Source organism: Danio rerio, chromosome 20 (assembly GCF_052040795.2).
Source record: "Danio rerio strain M-AB ecotype USA chromosome 20, GRCz13ab, whole genome shotgun sequence".
Lineage (NCBI taxonomy): Eukaryota > Metazoa > Chordata > Actinopteri > Cypriniformes > Danionidae > Danio > Danio rerio.
Window position 1 is genome coordinate 50,003,851 of NC_141040.1, and position 14,977 is coordinate 50,018,827.

At 35.7% G+C, this 14,977-nt stretch overlaps 1 protein-coding gene across 12 annotated transcripts in view; it reads right to left on the reverse strand.

The window, feature by feature from the left end:
* The window catches only part of fermt1 (FERM domain containing kindlin 1), a 211,495-nt gene that overhangs the window by 18,400 nt on the left and 178,118 nt on the right, over window positions 1-14,977 (reverse strand). For 9 of the 12 annotated variants that reach the window (XR_015518940.1, XM_087298803.1, XM_087298802.1 and 6 more), the window contains 5 exons: window positions 14,006-14,161; window positions 7,781-8,014; window positions 5,326-5,448; window positions 2,613-2,802; window positions 1,275-1,377 (listed from right to left, as the gene is read on the reverse strand). Coding sequence is in view for 10 of the 12 variants with exons in the window: in XM_087298803.1 (XP_087154929.1) it covers window positions 1,275-1,377; window positions 2,613-2,802; window positions 5,326-5,448; window positions 7,781-8,014; window positions 14,006-14,153 (798 nt within the window). In the remaining 2 variants the exon portion in view is untranslated. Of the gene's footprint in view, window positions 1-1,274; window positions 1,378-2,612; window positions 2,803-5,325; window positions 5,449-7,780; window positions 8,015-14,005; window positions 14,183-14,977 lie in introns of all 12 variants that reach the window. The other 3 variants (XR_015518939.1, XM_087298799.1, XM_087298807.1) reach the window with 2 other exon arrangements.

A 14,977-nucleotide genomic window follows, 5' to 3' on the forward strand; every position in this document is an offset into this window, starting at 1 on the left:
TTTTTGGGAACAGGTAAATATGTAGCCAAGGAGACATCTGCTTGCAGTTTCAAGAGTTCACACTTAGCTGATGATTAATTATAAAAGCTTGTTTGGCATGCTGTCCCAGGAGATAGCCCTGAGCTCATGAGATCCTCGAGCCCAGGGCTCCCTCCCATGCAAGGCGGGAGGGGAGTTTGAGCTCAGGTAGATCTCGAGAACTCCCCTGCTCTAGTAACCAATGAACAGCAAGTGATTGCTCTTGAAAATAACTACATACTAGAAGCATATCTATGGTGTCAATTTGGATTGTTCAATTAACTTAATTGCATGTTTTTAGGCGGTGAGAAGAAACCGGGGAACCCGGGGGAAACCCACGTGAGCACGGGGAGAAGTGCAAACTCCACACAAAAATGTCACCATGTCACCCATCTAAGGAGGAGTAGGGGAGAAAGGGGGGACTCTTCAAAACGAAGATAGCAGTGGAATGAAACCCAGGGTAATTATAGTAGTTTAGGAGTCATCTGATTGGAGATTAATTTATTTTAGATTAAAAAGTTTGTTTATACATAAACTTCACTTATTTTTTTTCACAAATCTACTAGAGGCTGCAGTAACTGGGCCACGTTTGCCACTAACATTTCCTTTTCTTGCACGCTGACCCTCACACTCTCTTCTCTAAACCCAACCGATAGTCTTTTCAAAAGCAAACTAAAAAAAGAAGTGCATCATTGACACATACTTTCACCAAAAATTCCCACAGATTTTGCTTTAACCTGGTTTCTGGAACCATCCTTCACGGGACTCCCAGTAGACTCCCCAGTCCACTCTGTGTCTCAAGTCTGATAGCGTACAAGGTGAGCTACCGAGCATACTGATCTCGCTGGAAAAGCCGTCTATACAATGGTAAGCGGTCAACATCGGCACAAGAAGGAACACAAGTTAATGGAGGCATCGTACCGACCTATAGAGTTTGTTTAACGCACAAAATGCAGCCAGACTTATATCAGGGGTGTATCTGCGGTTTTCCAAAAATGGGCTACATTTTTGAGAACCAACAAATATGTAGTCGTGCGTACATAATATGACTACACTTGTGTGTTAAATGAATGCTACAGATTGGTACCGCTGACCACTAACCTCAGTATGACTTTTCCGGACTTGAGACACACAGCGAAGCTGAACCGGGTTCAAGTCAGGTTTCAGAAACCAGGTAAACCATGACTTAAATATTCTCAATTTAAAATTCAATGTCTGAAATAGACCTTTTTCATGTGCTTTTTGATGTGGTTTACCTTTGGGTTGAGGTCAAAGAAGCAGTGGTACTTGAATCGCAGCAGGAGTCTGTCATTTTCCTGAATCCCCTGCTCCATCAGCGAACGAGACGAATCCAGCCATCTGTACGCACACACAACACAGTTACAGTGATTTGCATTTTAAATGTTATATTTATAATTTTTTGACCTTTACATGTTAGCAAACAAGAATAAATACTGTAATGAATGTATTGGTCATTGTTTGTTCATGTTAATAAATATATTAACTAATGTATTTACACATCTGTCTAGAATACTTGATTCAGATTGGTCAGTCACAACATTTCAAGGTATGTTATTCCCAGATAACAACTAGTGAAATTAATAACTAGGGATGTCCAGATCTGGCCCGTTCACAGGGATTCAGACTTGATCGGAATCAAACTACCTCCCGATCAGGACTCATTATTAATATATTCTCATTATTTTTGAACACATCTGTAGTTATGCATTGGCACAGAGTTAAGACCGGTGCACACCAGGACACTTTTTGCTCGTGTTGTCCTGGGACGTTAAACTCCTTGTGACAAAATAAAGGGTGCCAATGTTATCGTGCACACCAACGTGCAAAACGGCAGGCGTAAAAGCGTCATTTTTAAAGAAATGCCTCATGCTCGTTTTTTTTTGTTTTGAAGGTTGGGTTTGAATTCGGAAAAAACAAATAAATGAGCAGAAGATTTCTCTAGTGGCCACCAGAGGTTTAGGCCCAATCCCAATTCTATCCCTTAGCCCTTCCCCTTACCTTGTCCCAATTCTCTATAGCTTTAAGGCATAGGGCTGAGGGAAAGGGCTAGATACCCCTTCAAACTGAGATTTTTCAGGACTACACTTGAAACCAAGGGGAACAAAAATTTTCCAGAATACACCAGCCACAACGACAGCATGGCTACAGTCAGGAGATGCACAAATTGTTATTTTTTTGTAATTATTATGAACTTTATGTACAGCTGTCCCACAACATCATTCCCATCTGTCACTTGAAGACACACAAGTTCCCTGTCAGAAAAGTCTAGTGGCTGGAAATTAGCCTTTTACAGTGTCTGGTATAATATTAATGTTTTATATAGATGAATATGACCAGGGTGTAAATGCACAGTACAGTTACGATCTTATTGCCACATTATATCATTATGATCACATGAAATCGTTGATTTTATATGAAGCAATAGATCGCGATGGCATATGATGACCTGTGTAGGTGTTGTAGTGTTGTCCCATTTTCCAGGGGTTCCATTTTGAAGCCCCTCCCTTTCATACTTAAAAATAGTAGTGGGATCGGGCCATGAAGTGGCGGTGTCTGTGTGCTCTTCCTCTTACCCAGCATTAATGGCTGCTTTATCCTCCATGGTTAGAGGTTTGTACAGTTTGGCGAGCTCCTCTGGTGGCAAGTTTGGTTGGCAGGCGGTCAGCGGACTCCCACCGTACCACAGACTGGTGGAGGATACAGGTGAGCCGCTGTCCGGGTCATAGATCGGGGTCATGGTTTTACTGTACATACCCAGAGCTCCTGCAAAAAGAAATCGAACAAGTATATCCAAACACAACTGCTTCTAACTGTATTTCTTATTAATGCATATTTAAAAACGTACATTTATTCAACATGCACAAGTAATTATACGTGTTGCTGCTGTTGTGGGCTCTTTTTTAATCATGTGTAGTAAAAACATCAGAATTAATAGCCGCGTTTCCACTATCGCGCCTAAAGCGAGCGAGCCAGGGCGAGCCAAGGCCAGTGGCGTTTCCACTGTCACTTCCGGGGCCTAATCGGGCCAAAGCGGGGCTTTCTCGGGGCCAACGGCCAGCCTTTTTCGGCCCGCCGAATACCTTGGGCCAAGGAGGGCCAGCCGGGGCTTCGGGGCGGAGTGAAAGGAGAGGCGGGCACAGTTTTCCGATCGCACTCGAGTACATGCGCCAAACAAATAAATAAATAAGGGGAAGAAAACATCTGGAACAAATTATAGGCTGGGGTCTTTTTTTGCATATGATCGCCCTTAAGTTTCTCTTTTAAATGTAAGGCTGTTGCATAAAATGATCTTTCTTTGCTGCATCTTTGATGTTTCAATAACGCATAATAATCTTTACACCATATTAAAGACACAGCAGACAGTAGTTTTCAAGAGGTTTTGTCAAGTTTAATACTGTGTGTGTTTTTGCGCGTTTAGATGCCTGTGTATGTGTGTGAGACCGAAAAAAGCGCTCCATTCATAGCTCTGTTGATGCCGCGAGCGGCTTTTTTCTTTTCTTTTTATTGTTTTAATTTATTTTAGAGATAATACACTATATGAATACAACAGTAGGACATTAAACTTTACAAATTTCATGCCCACTTTTGTAGGCTCAAAACAATAGTGTCATATCTAGATAAAATAGCCCTATATTGAAATAATTTAAAGAATTACAAATATTAGATAGGCCTATAATAAAATCACATTAAATAAATAAACCAATATAAAACTAACAAAAGCTATAGCTATAACAATTAGGTACTATATCAAACTGTTTCAAATTTATATTAAACTTTCATTTTTCAAAAGCCTCTTTGAAAAAAAGATTTTAGATATTTTCTAAAAAAAAAATAAAAAATAAACACCGGAAAATGTTTTAAATATTATTTATAAAGTATTTGGATACGATGAAATTAATCAAATCATGCAAACAGAGCATTTTCGGGGTGAGTGAACGCAGAAACTAGGCGACCTTTTTTTTCTGTCTGCAGCTGCGCAGCACTTTTTTGACGGGGAAAACTGCAAGTTCAAAATGTGTTCTGTGTCCTCAAATAAGTGTGTGTTTTTATATGACGTGGTAAAATTAAAAAAGGACATTTTAAATACATAAAGAGCTTTATTAGTGCATAGCTGCTGAGCGCAACGAAATATAGGCTATATTTTATTACGTGCTGCTCTTATTTGCTGAAACACTGAACACTTTCCTTTACTTTAGATATAATAAGCAACATCTTTAAATAAAGGGAATCACCTAGTGTCATAAAGCCTATAGGGGGAAAAAATCATGTTTCAGTTCTCTCCGGAGCATTTGGGATGAATGTTGGACAGATTCTGTCTAGAGGATGTTATAAAAAACATTTTATATCGAGTTATTAACGGAGAATTTTATATATGTGGTGTTATATTATGGATGTGTGCGCTCCCTGCGCTCCGGGTCCCTCCGTTGGTGGCAAGACCACTGGATTTCGATGCCAGTCGGTCGGCGAGTAAATGAATATGATGAATGAAAACACACAGGCATGTGCGTATAGACATGCGTTGTACTGCTGTACAGTAACGTGTCATTTGTTTGTTTTGGTTGTCCTAATTTTAATAGTTTCGTGATGATGTGCTTTATCTGCATGATTCTCGCTGAAGTGGGCGGTTTGAGTGACGTTCGATTCGGGGGATGTTCTGGGGGCGGGGTTTACGTGACGCGCTGCGAGCTACTAGCCCCACAGTAGAAACGCGACATGATTTCGGCCTCACTGCTCAACCTCCCGGGCGATTGGCCCGGCCTGGCCCGATATAAGCCCTGGCTCGCACTGGCCTGATAGTGGAAATGCGGCTAATGTTTAAATGAATGTATATATTTGTATTGTTTTGTTTATTGGTATGTTATTTTTCATTCATTCATTTTCCTTTGGCTTTGTCCCTTATATATCAGAGGTCGTCACAGTGGAATGAACCGCTAACTATTCCAGCATATGTTTTACGCAGTGGATGTCCTTCCAGTCACAACCCAGCACTGGGAAATACCCATACACCCTCGCATTCACACACACTTACACACTACAGCCAATTTAGTTCATCCAGTTGACTTATAGCGCATGTCTTTGGACTGTGGGGGAAACTGGAGAACCCAGAGGAAACCAACACAAACATGCAAACTCCTCACAGAACGCCAACTGGCCCAGCTGAGACTAGAACCAGTGACTTTCTTGCTGTGAGGCAACTGTGCTAACCACAGAGCCACCTGGTATGCTAATTTTTATGATGTTTTTTTATGCTATATGTTAGCTTCCTGTTTCTGTAATGATAAACACCTCCAGTTATGTCCATGGTTAATATCTCATCAGTGGCTAAATCTGTGCCTTTGTCTTTTTTCTTTTTCTTCTTGGGTTCATCTGTTGGTTTCAGGAGAGAAAGTTCTTCGGTTCTTCTAATGTCTGTAAACAGAGTTAACAAACAACAACAGGTTAACTTATGTGGAGAAAGTCTAACTAAAAATGTAAATTAATCAAATTTATAAAATAATCAAATAAATAAATGAATAAATAAATAAAATAATCCAATTTTCAATAAAATTGTGCAATATATTCCACATGCTAAACAATGTTTACATGAAACAAACAACAACAACAACAACAATAATACTAAGAGCATTTAAATAAATTATAAAAGAAAATAAATTTTATATAAATATTATAAATAATCATAAATCTTGTAAAATATGTAATTTGATCACAATTATTATTATTATTTATTTTTTTTACCTCTGGGATTTAATGTTTATATCGCTAATAATAATTAAACAGGTATAAATTACAGATTACATGTAAAAATCACAATTTATAATAAAAACAATAAAAATAAATCACATTTTATATAAAATAATGATAAAAATAATAACAATAATAATAATTATTATTATTATTATAAATAATTATAATACTATTAATAGTAATAATTTAATAATATTATTTGTTAAAAAACAAAAAATTGAATAAACAATATGCAATAAATACTGTATTTATAAAAATTTTGAAAAGGCATTTTTGATACTTTATTCATAAATACTTTTATTTAATACATATTTAAAAATATAATCTACATTCTGAGCATTGATTATATGAAACATGATTTATTTAAACCATCCTCCTGAGACCCCGCCCATTGACTTGTGTCCTCTGTAGTGGACATTGTGTTTTCATGAGTTTTCTTTGAACTTTTTGAGCTACTCTGTCAAGTTCTGTTGTACTGTTCAGAGGACATTCTGGGCTTTCTAGTGATATGTCATTTGATTGGCTGGCATGCTAGGAACCACTTCTTACACTTCATCCAAAATGACTGGCATACAAACAAGGACATTTTATGGGAAAGAGAGAGGCATGTAAAATTGAGCTTTTTAAATGTTTTTTTTTACTATTATTATTATTACATAAACAAATATATATTTAAGAGTCAGGAACAATACATTTAACTTTCAAAGCTTATAACTAGTTTGTGTTTCAAAATATCATCCTTTTTTAAATGTCCACTATTGTGGACACCAGGACCATCTTAATGTAATTAATGACTGCATGTTGTAGGAGGCAGAACTGAAGCAGAGAGGATTCTTTATAAGAAAGTTGAGGGAGACTCTGATTTAGAGTCTGACAATCAAATAATTAGAGAATTAGAGACAGTTAGAGAATGATAGTCAGTTTTAAATCGATTTTATGCTAAATTTGTTTTGGATTAACATTTATTTATTTATTTTTTGAGTTCGGCTCTCTTCTCTGAGTTTGGCGGCCGTATCGAACTAAAATGGTCCTGTGGTCTACTACAGTGGACATGCTGTAAAATTAAAAATAAAAAACAAAATGTAAAAACTCTAAATTGTAGAATTTTTTTTAACGCAAATGATGTAGGAAATCAGAGATAAAAAAAAGAAATACATTTTCTTTGGTCTCAGGAGGATATCCTAAAAAACTAGATATAACATGAATAAAATATGCAATAAGGTCATCAAATATTTGAATATTACATTTGGGACTTAATGATTATAATATTAGTAATAATTATTAAAAAATATATCAACTGCTATTATTATTACATATTACAGGTAAAATCATAATTTTAAATGATGAAAATGAAAAAACACAGAAATAGATTTAAATTTTTAGATGAATTAATGATAATAATAATCATGAATAATCTAAAACGATTTATTGTTTATATGCAACAACGTGCAATAAACACTGTATTATTATTTCGTTTATTGTTAATAAATATCTTGATACTTCATTTATAAATGTTTTACATTTTATTTCATAAGTACCTAAACAATTACATACAGTTGAAGTCAGAATTATTTGCCCTCCTTTGAATTATTTATTAATTTTCAAATATTTCCCAAATGATGTTCAACAGAGCAAGGAATTTTTCACAGTATTTCCGATAATATTTTTCCTTCTGGAGAAAGTCTTATTTGTTTTATTTCGGCTACAACAAAAGCAGTCTTGAATTTTTTTAAAAACCATTTTAAGTTCAATATTATAAGCACCCTAAAGGAATAGATTTTTTTCAATATGCTACAAAACAAACCATCGTTATACAATAACTTGCCTAATTAACCTAGTTAAGCCTTAAAAATGTCACTTTAGGCTGAATACTTGTATCTAAAATATCTAGTACTGTCATCATGGCAAAAATAAAAGAAATCAGTTATTGGAAATTAGTTAAGAAAACTGTTATCTTTAGAAATCTTCTCTTCATAAAACAGAATTTAGCTCTTACTGAGTGTTTTACAGATCTCGGCCACAGCTCTGAAGACAACGCCGGAGAAAGTGACCGGCAGTTTGATGTTCTTCATGTTGGGCAGCTGAATGCAAAGGGACTTGTGCTGAGGAGTGTAGCGCAGGTCAGCGTTCGCCTGGATCCCGTATTTATCCAGAGTCCAGTGAGTCTTCAGCAGCCAGCAGCTCTTCTGCTCCCACCAGATGGCATGATCTGACCAGTCCTGAGGAGCCTCTGAAACACACACATGGAAAGATTTAACCAATAAGCGAGGTAACAATAAATAGTTAGAAGTTTCTATAAATTCTAAACAGTTGTAGCCCGCCTGAATTATTTGCCCCCCTGTATACCCCCCTCCCCATTTTTTAACACATTTCTAACCATAATAGTTTTAATAAATCATTTCTAATAACTGATTATAAACAGGAACAGGAATGTGAATTGGTTTAAAGTGAAGTTAAACAACAACAGACGTTACACCACACTAAATCAGTTCAAACCAGCCGCCGCTGATTAACTTGAATATGAAGCAATGTTTAATAACATCACAAACTCAAATAAACCTTAATGACTCTTCTGTTGCTCACAGTTTCTTCATGTGCAACAATGATAATCGTCTGATTTGCCTCATAATATCCTGATTAAGACATTGTGTCTGTGCTCAAATATTAATTCATTCATTTTCTTTTTGGCTTAGTCCCTTCATTAATCTGGGGTGGCCACAGCGGAATGAACCGCCAACTTATCCAGCATAGGTTTTACACAGCGGATGCCCTTCTAGCTGCAACCCATCTCTCGGAAACACCCATACACTCAGGACAATTAAGCTTACCCAATTTACCTGTACCGCATGTCTTGTGGAGGAAACCGGAGCACGCCTCTGTGAGGTTACAGCGCTATACACTGTGCCAACGTGCCAAAGATATACCCATTAAACTGACTACAAAAAGCTTTTTTTTCCCAAAAAGAAGCATTTTTGCTCACCAAAGCTGCATTTACAACCAAAAACACAAGAAGAAAAAATAAAAAAAACTGTAAAATTGTAAAATATAATAAAAAAAAAAATAATTGTCATTGAAAGTTGTTTAAAATATGCTGCTCAAGAAACATATTATTATTATTATTATTATTAATAATATTATTAGTGTTGAAAACTGTGTTGACTGCTTCATATTAGAGTTGTGCCGATAGACGATAGTATCATGTATTGACGATAGGGAAAGCTATTGCCAAGAGCTGAGACTTATGACGATTTTAAAGACGATATTTAGCTTGTTTCACATTTATTTAGACCTACTAGGCCCACACGGAATCTCAGCACGCAGAATTCTGCAAATTTTCCGCAGATTTCCAACGATTTTTAGCCCATCATTAATTCTATTTTATTCTTAAGTTAATGCATTTAAATCTATATTTATTCCGTTTTTAAATTAATTACAGTAATATTATTATAAATATTAATATATTAATATATTAAAATATTAATATAAAAATGTTCATCTGATTTATGTACAATGCAGATTGTACAGTAATATTTTCTGTCTTTTAGTAGATGTATTATATTAGAAACTTGCTTTGTTTACCAAATAAAGTGGATCTGATTGGATTTGCATTTTAAACATTAAATAAAAGGTAAAAATATTTTATTTTTTTATTTCACATATAGTTATGATACTCCCAAAATAATTCTGCAGAAATCCACAGATTTTTTATCAAAATTCTCCACAGAAATAGCAAAAAACATCCACAGATTTCATCTGGCCCTGCCTATTACATGTTTTAATTGAATTATTGAATAAAATGAATAGTATTTTTATTTTTAATCATCATCATTATTATTAACGAATGAACTACAAATAATTTGACAACTTCAGCTGTTCACATCAACATCAGTGGACCGACACTTTCGTCTCTCTTGCACTCTCTCTTTCTCCCACTCTCTCTCAGCTGCAGTTGAAGCGAGCGCTGCACGTAAGGGCACAGCCACCTCTCATAGCCAATAATAAATAATAGGCTTAACAACAAAACTGTTTTTAATTAACAAACAAGTTAAATAAATTGATTTTTAAAAGTAGAACAACTGAAAAAGAAAAGGAAAGAACTAAGACCTGAAACCAGCTCAAGTGTTTGGGAATAAATTGTGTTGCGGTAATTTAATAAACAATCGTTTGTCATATATGGATTTCTTTGGTTGTTACCAACATCCGGGGAACATTTCTTAAGTCAACAGCACTTTTAGAAATATGTTTTTTGAGAAAAATAGTGACGTGTTCAATGCTTATTTTCCCTACTGTAAGTCCTCATTTAGTGTGGTTAATTTATAAACTAGTTTCAAGAGGATCACGTGCTTATGATCAACACGGCTGGCACCTCATTAGCTCCGTAATCTGCCCTATAAGATGATCACGGAAGCATTATAAATAAGTCAGAGTTTTTCACTCCAGTTATCTTCGTATTGGATATTACGAGCTCAGGGCTCTCTCCCGGGACAGCATGTCAATTATGCTTTATTGATATCAGCTAAGTGTGAACTCTTGAAATTCACTTTGGTTGAAAGAGTCCGCTAAATGAAAAGTATATATAAATGTAATTATAAGAGTCATTCTTAATGACTGATTAATTGATTATCAATAATAATTATTAAAAAAATCTGCAATTATAATGATTTTTGAAGGATTGTTTGATACTAAAGACTGAAGAAATAACTCTGAAAAATCAGCTTTAAATCACAGGAATAGATTTAATTATAAACTACATTCAATACGAAATAATATTACTATTATTATTTGACAATTGTATCATTTTACTCTATTTTTATTTAAGTAAATGCAATTTTGGTGACATTTTAAAAAGATTATGTTGATAAATAATGTTCATAAGTAATCCTAAATATAAGTGTTCATAAATGACCAATATAAGTAGATGAAGGCAAAGCATAATATAGTCAGTGGGTGGTGTGATGAATCTGTTTTGCTATCGCCTCTCAGGTTGACACAGTGAACTTCAGACTCTGCAACAGTAAACAGCACCTCAGTCAAAGAACAATAGCTCAGAGCACGCGGTTATACAAAGATATGCAAGGCAAACATGGACATACCTGCGCATGTCAACCAGCGTTTGACGCTCTAGAATTAAAGTTAAGAAGTAGGGCTTTTAACATAGATATGTTAAAAACAAATGTTTAATAAATACGTAACATATGGTTATGTTTAAATGCTAATGACATAAATAAAGCAATATTTTGACATCTTTACCAACGTTATTTGAAACATAAAAGCAGACAATTACGATTAATATACTTAATTATATAATAATTACTAGGAGTGTGTGGCACGGCGGAGCAGTGGTTAGCATTGTTGCCTCAAAGCAAGAAGGTCACCAGTTCGAGGCTCGGCTGGGCCAGTTGGCATTTCTGTGTGGAGTTTGCATATTCTCCCCGTGTTCATGTGGGTTTCCTCCGGGTGCTCCACTTTCCCCCAGAGTCCAAAGACATTCGTTAACTTACTAAATTGTAGTGTATGAGTGTTTCCCAGTACTGGGTGTGGCCTAAAGGGCATCTGCTGCGTAAAACATATGCCGAAATAGTTGGCGGTTCATTCCGCTGTGGCGATCCCTGATAATTAAGGGACTAAATCGAAGGAAAATTAATAAATGAATTAATTACTAGGAGTGTAATAATAGTTTTTTAGGCACAATTCTGATGTGTTGTGGTACAAGTAGGGACTATCAACCCACAATGATTGGAAATACATGCCTTGGCCTACATTTTTGTGAAACTTTAATATGTTGTCTGCGTGTACATTTCATTGCACATTTCATATGACAAATCCACTAGAGGGCGCTGTCTAAATTTATGCTAATCTGAAATATGTTACATAGGATCCATTTTGATAAGAGTGCTTTCAAAAGAAAAGACAAGAACAAGTCAATTGAAGCCATAGATTTACCTTGATTTTACATTGCCTTTATTGCTTTTGTAAATGCGTGCTTTACCTAACTTGAACTTGAGCGATCTGCATCACAAGTACAACACTAGAGAGTGCGCTACCAGGCAAACTGACCACAACATAAAAGTTGTCCATATGGATATAGATTGATGTTGCAAACATGATTAAAAATAATAGTTTAGTTGTTTTGTGGTTAATTATTTGGTGGTTTAATTATTTGGCACGAAAATAATTATTTATTTGTCTATTGGCCTTGTTTTTCCCGTATGTGCTGACAGCCATTGGAATCGTTTTGTCTCATTACCTTCCATTGATTTTCAAACATTAAAAACAGCTGATTATGCTACCACATGTTGCAAACTAACCTTCATTCATTCTCCTTTGGTTTAATCCCTTTATTCATCAAGGGTCACCACAGCAGAATGAACCGCCAACTGATCCAGCATATGTTTAACACAGTGGATGCCCTTCCAGCTGCAACTCAGTACTGGAAAACACCCATATACTCTCACATGCACACACATAAGCTGCGTCCCAAATGGCTCACTATACACGATGCACTTACACACACAACAGCATAGCATATGAATGTAGTGTCATCCCAAATGGAGCACTAATGTTGTCCCTGATGACGTTTGACATTCACCAAATTAGTAAAGTAAATGATCAAACTACCAAATAGTACCTGCTATGAGTATAACCGCATTCACCATCGGGAGGCGCTATAATCACTGTCAAGGGAGAATACCGCTTTTACAATCGAAAGTAAATAAAGTAATCCAACATCACTGCCCGAAAGCTTGGCTCCTTCGGCTACATGAGCAGACCATGAGCCATTGAATGTGTGAAGTGTCCATCATTACACATTTCATTTTACTGGTTGAATGAGTACATCATCCGGGTATTCAGAGAGAGTTTTAAGTGTGAACGCACCACTTACACTATTTATACAATAAAATAGCGTAGAATAGTGCATAAGTATGCGATTTGGGATGCACCTATACACTACGGCCAATTTAGCTCATCCAATTCACCTTTACAGCATGTCTTTGAACTGAGGGGAAACCCACGTGAACAGGAGCAGAAATGCCAGCTGACCCAGCCTGGGACTCAAACCAGCGACCTTCTTGCAAACTAATCTTTTCTTATTATATTATTCTACTTTTTAAGTATAGTGACAAACACACTTGTTTTTTTTTTGTTTTTTTTGATACATCATGCAGTCCTTATACTACTATTCAATGCTGTTTACAGTTGAACATCTCTAAAACCGTGTGTATGTTTTTTTCTATGGTAGGGTAACTGTAGTACCAGATGTATTTGTATCAGGGGAAAGATTACAAGTTGTATCTGAGTACAAGTACCTTGGAGTTTTAATAGATTCAAAACTATCATTTCAGTCTCAGGTTAAAAAGGTTTGTAACCGGGTCAGATTCAGTTTAGCAAATTTTAGATTTATTCGTGATCAGATGTCATGTGAGGCTGCCCTAATCTATTATCACTCCATGATCATTTCTCACATCACTTATTGTTAAACCACTTGGTCCCAAGCCAGCATCACTACTCTGAAGCCACTTGAATCTTTATACAAACAATCCATAAAAACCCTTGATAAGAAATCAGTTCAATATCACCATTGTTTCATATTAAAGAAATACAACCTGCTTAGTTGGGAAAATTTAATTACATATGTACATATCTGTTTAATGTTTAAGACTTTACATAACTCGACTTCACCATTAAATCAGTTTGTAAATATTAGAACGACTGCTCACCGAACTACTAGAGGAGGTGACAGAGGAGACTGCATTATTCCTCTCAAAAAAAGTAAATTCAGTCAATCTGTATTTTCAGTGAAAGCTGCTAGGGAATGGAACTCCATCCCACCAACAATTAGAAGATCATGCACTTTTCGTTCTTTTCAGTCTCATGTTAGAAATTGGTTATTGACAAATCAGCATTGTCAGCATTAGTAATGTATTCTTGACACATTTGTACTGTTGTCTTTGGCTTTTTGTCCTCTGCTGCCATCAGTCTGTTCTTTTTTTCTTTTCTTTTTTTCTTTTCTTTACTTTTTTAACTGTATTTTTTATGAAAGTGTATTTAATGTTTAATGTTGTGCTTTTATTTTAGGTGTGACTTTTTAACATTCTGTAAAGGGTCTACGGATGAAAAATAGCCATTCTTGGCTAATTCTGGCACATTTTACAGTAATGTTTATTAATGTGCATTGACCCTGTAAACAAATAAACTAAACTAAAAAAAAAAATAAACTCACTGATCTTCTCCACCAGTTTGAGCATGAGTCCGCCAACGTGCAGATCCCCTTTGACCCGCAGTTTAAACCTCATGCCCTCGTCTCCCTCCCGCTGGTCCACCTGAATGCTGAGTTCCCAGGTGTGTCCATGTTCACCGGCCGAGGCCATGATTCTGCCTGAAACACAACTGCTCACAGGTTACTCACATGCTTTCATATCTATATTTCCTCTGAAGAAGAGCTGAAGTGAGCAATTCCAGCGTTATGAATGTGACATTTGCAGTAAAAACTTGAAACATAAATTCATAGAGAATGTATGTTAAAAGTATATTGATTGTTTATATTTTCCAAAACAACTAACCAGAGAGTTTAGCTATCATAAAAAATTAATCTGCACTGTAAAAATATTTGTTATTTAGCAGTTTTCCATATTTTGTGATTCATGTTTTTATTTTTTATGCTTTTGAATTGCATTATGGGACCTTAGTCTTTCTTTCAACAACTTTTAACCTCAAAAAGTTTGAAACAGTGACTTATGGACATTTTTAATAGTTTAGAGTGATATATTATCTGGTTTGGTGTTGTGGATTACAGTACAATAACCTTATTTTGCAGACTTATTTCTCTATATAACATTGTATTATTTCAAACTACTAAAATGTAAGGGTGTCACGATCCTCCAAATCCTCAATTCGATTACATTTTCGATTCTAAAGGCACGATTCGATTTTCGATTATGAATAATTAATTAATTAATGACCAATTAATTATTTGTAGCCTACCGTTTAAACTACCTGACCTGCATGGTCTTTGTTTTACCCATAAACAAATCATACAGTAAATGAATAAAGGCAAGATACACACATAATTACCACCTGTCAATCACTTTTTCTGCGGGACTCGTGAATAGGCAGTGATCTGTGTCGTTATAATGGCGTCGGTAAAAAAAGAGGCACAACCAACAGGAACCAGCCAACAGTATCTGAGGTGTTC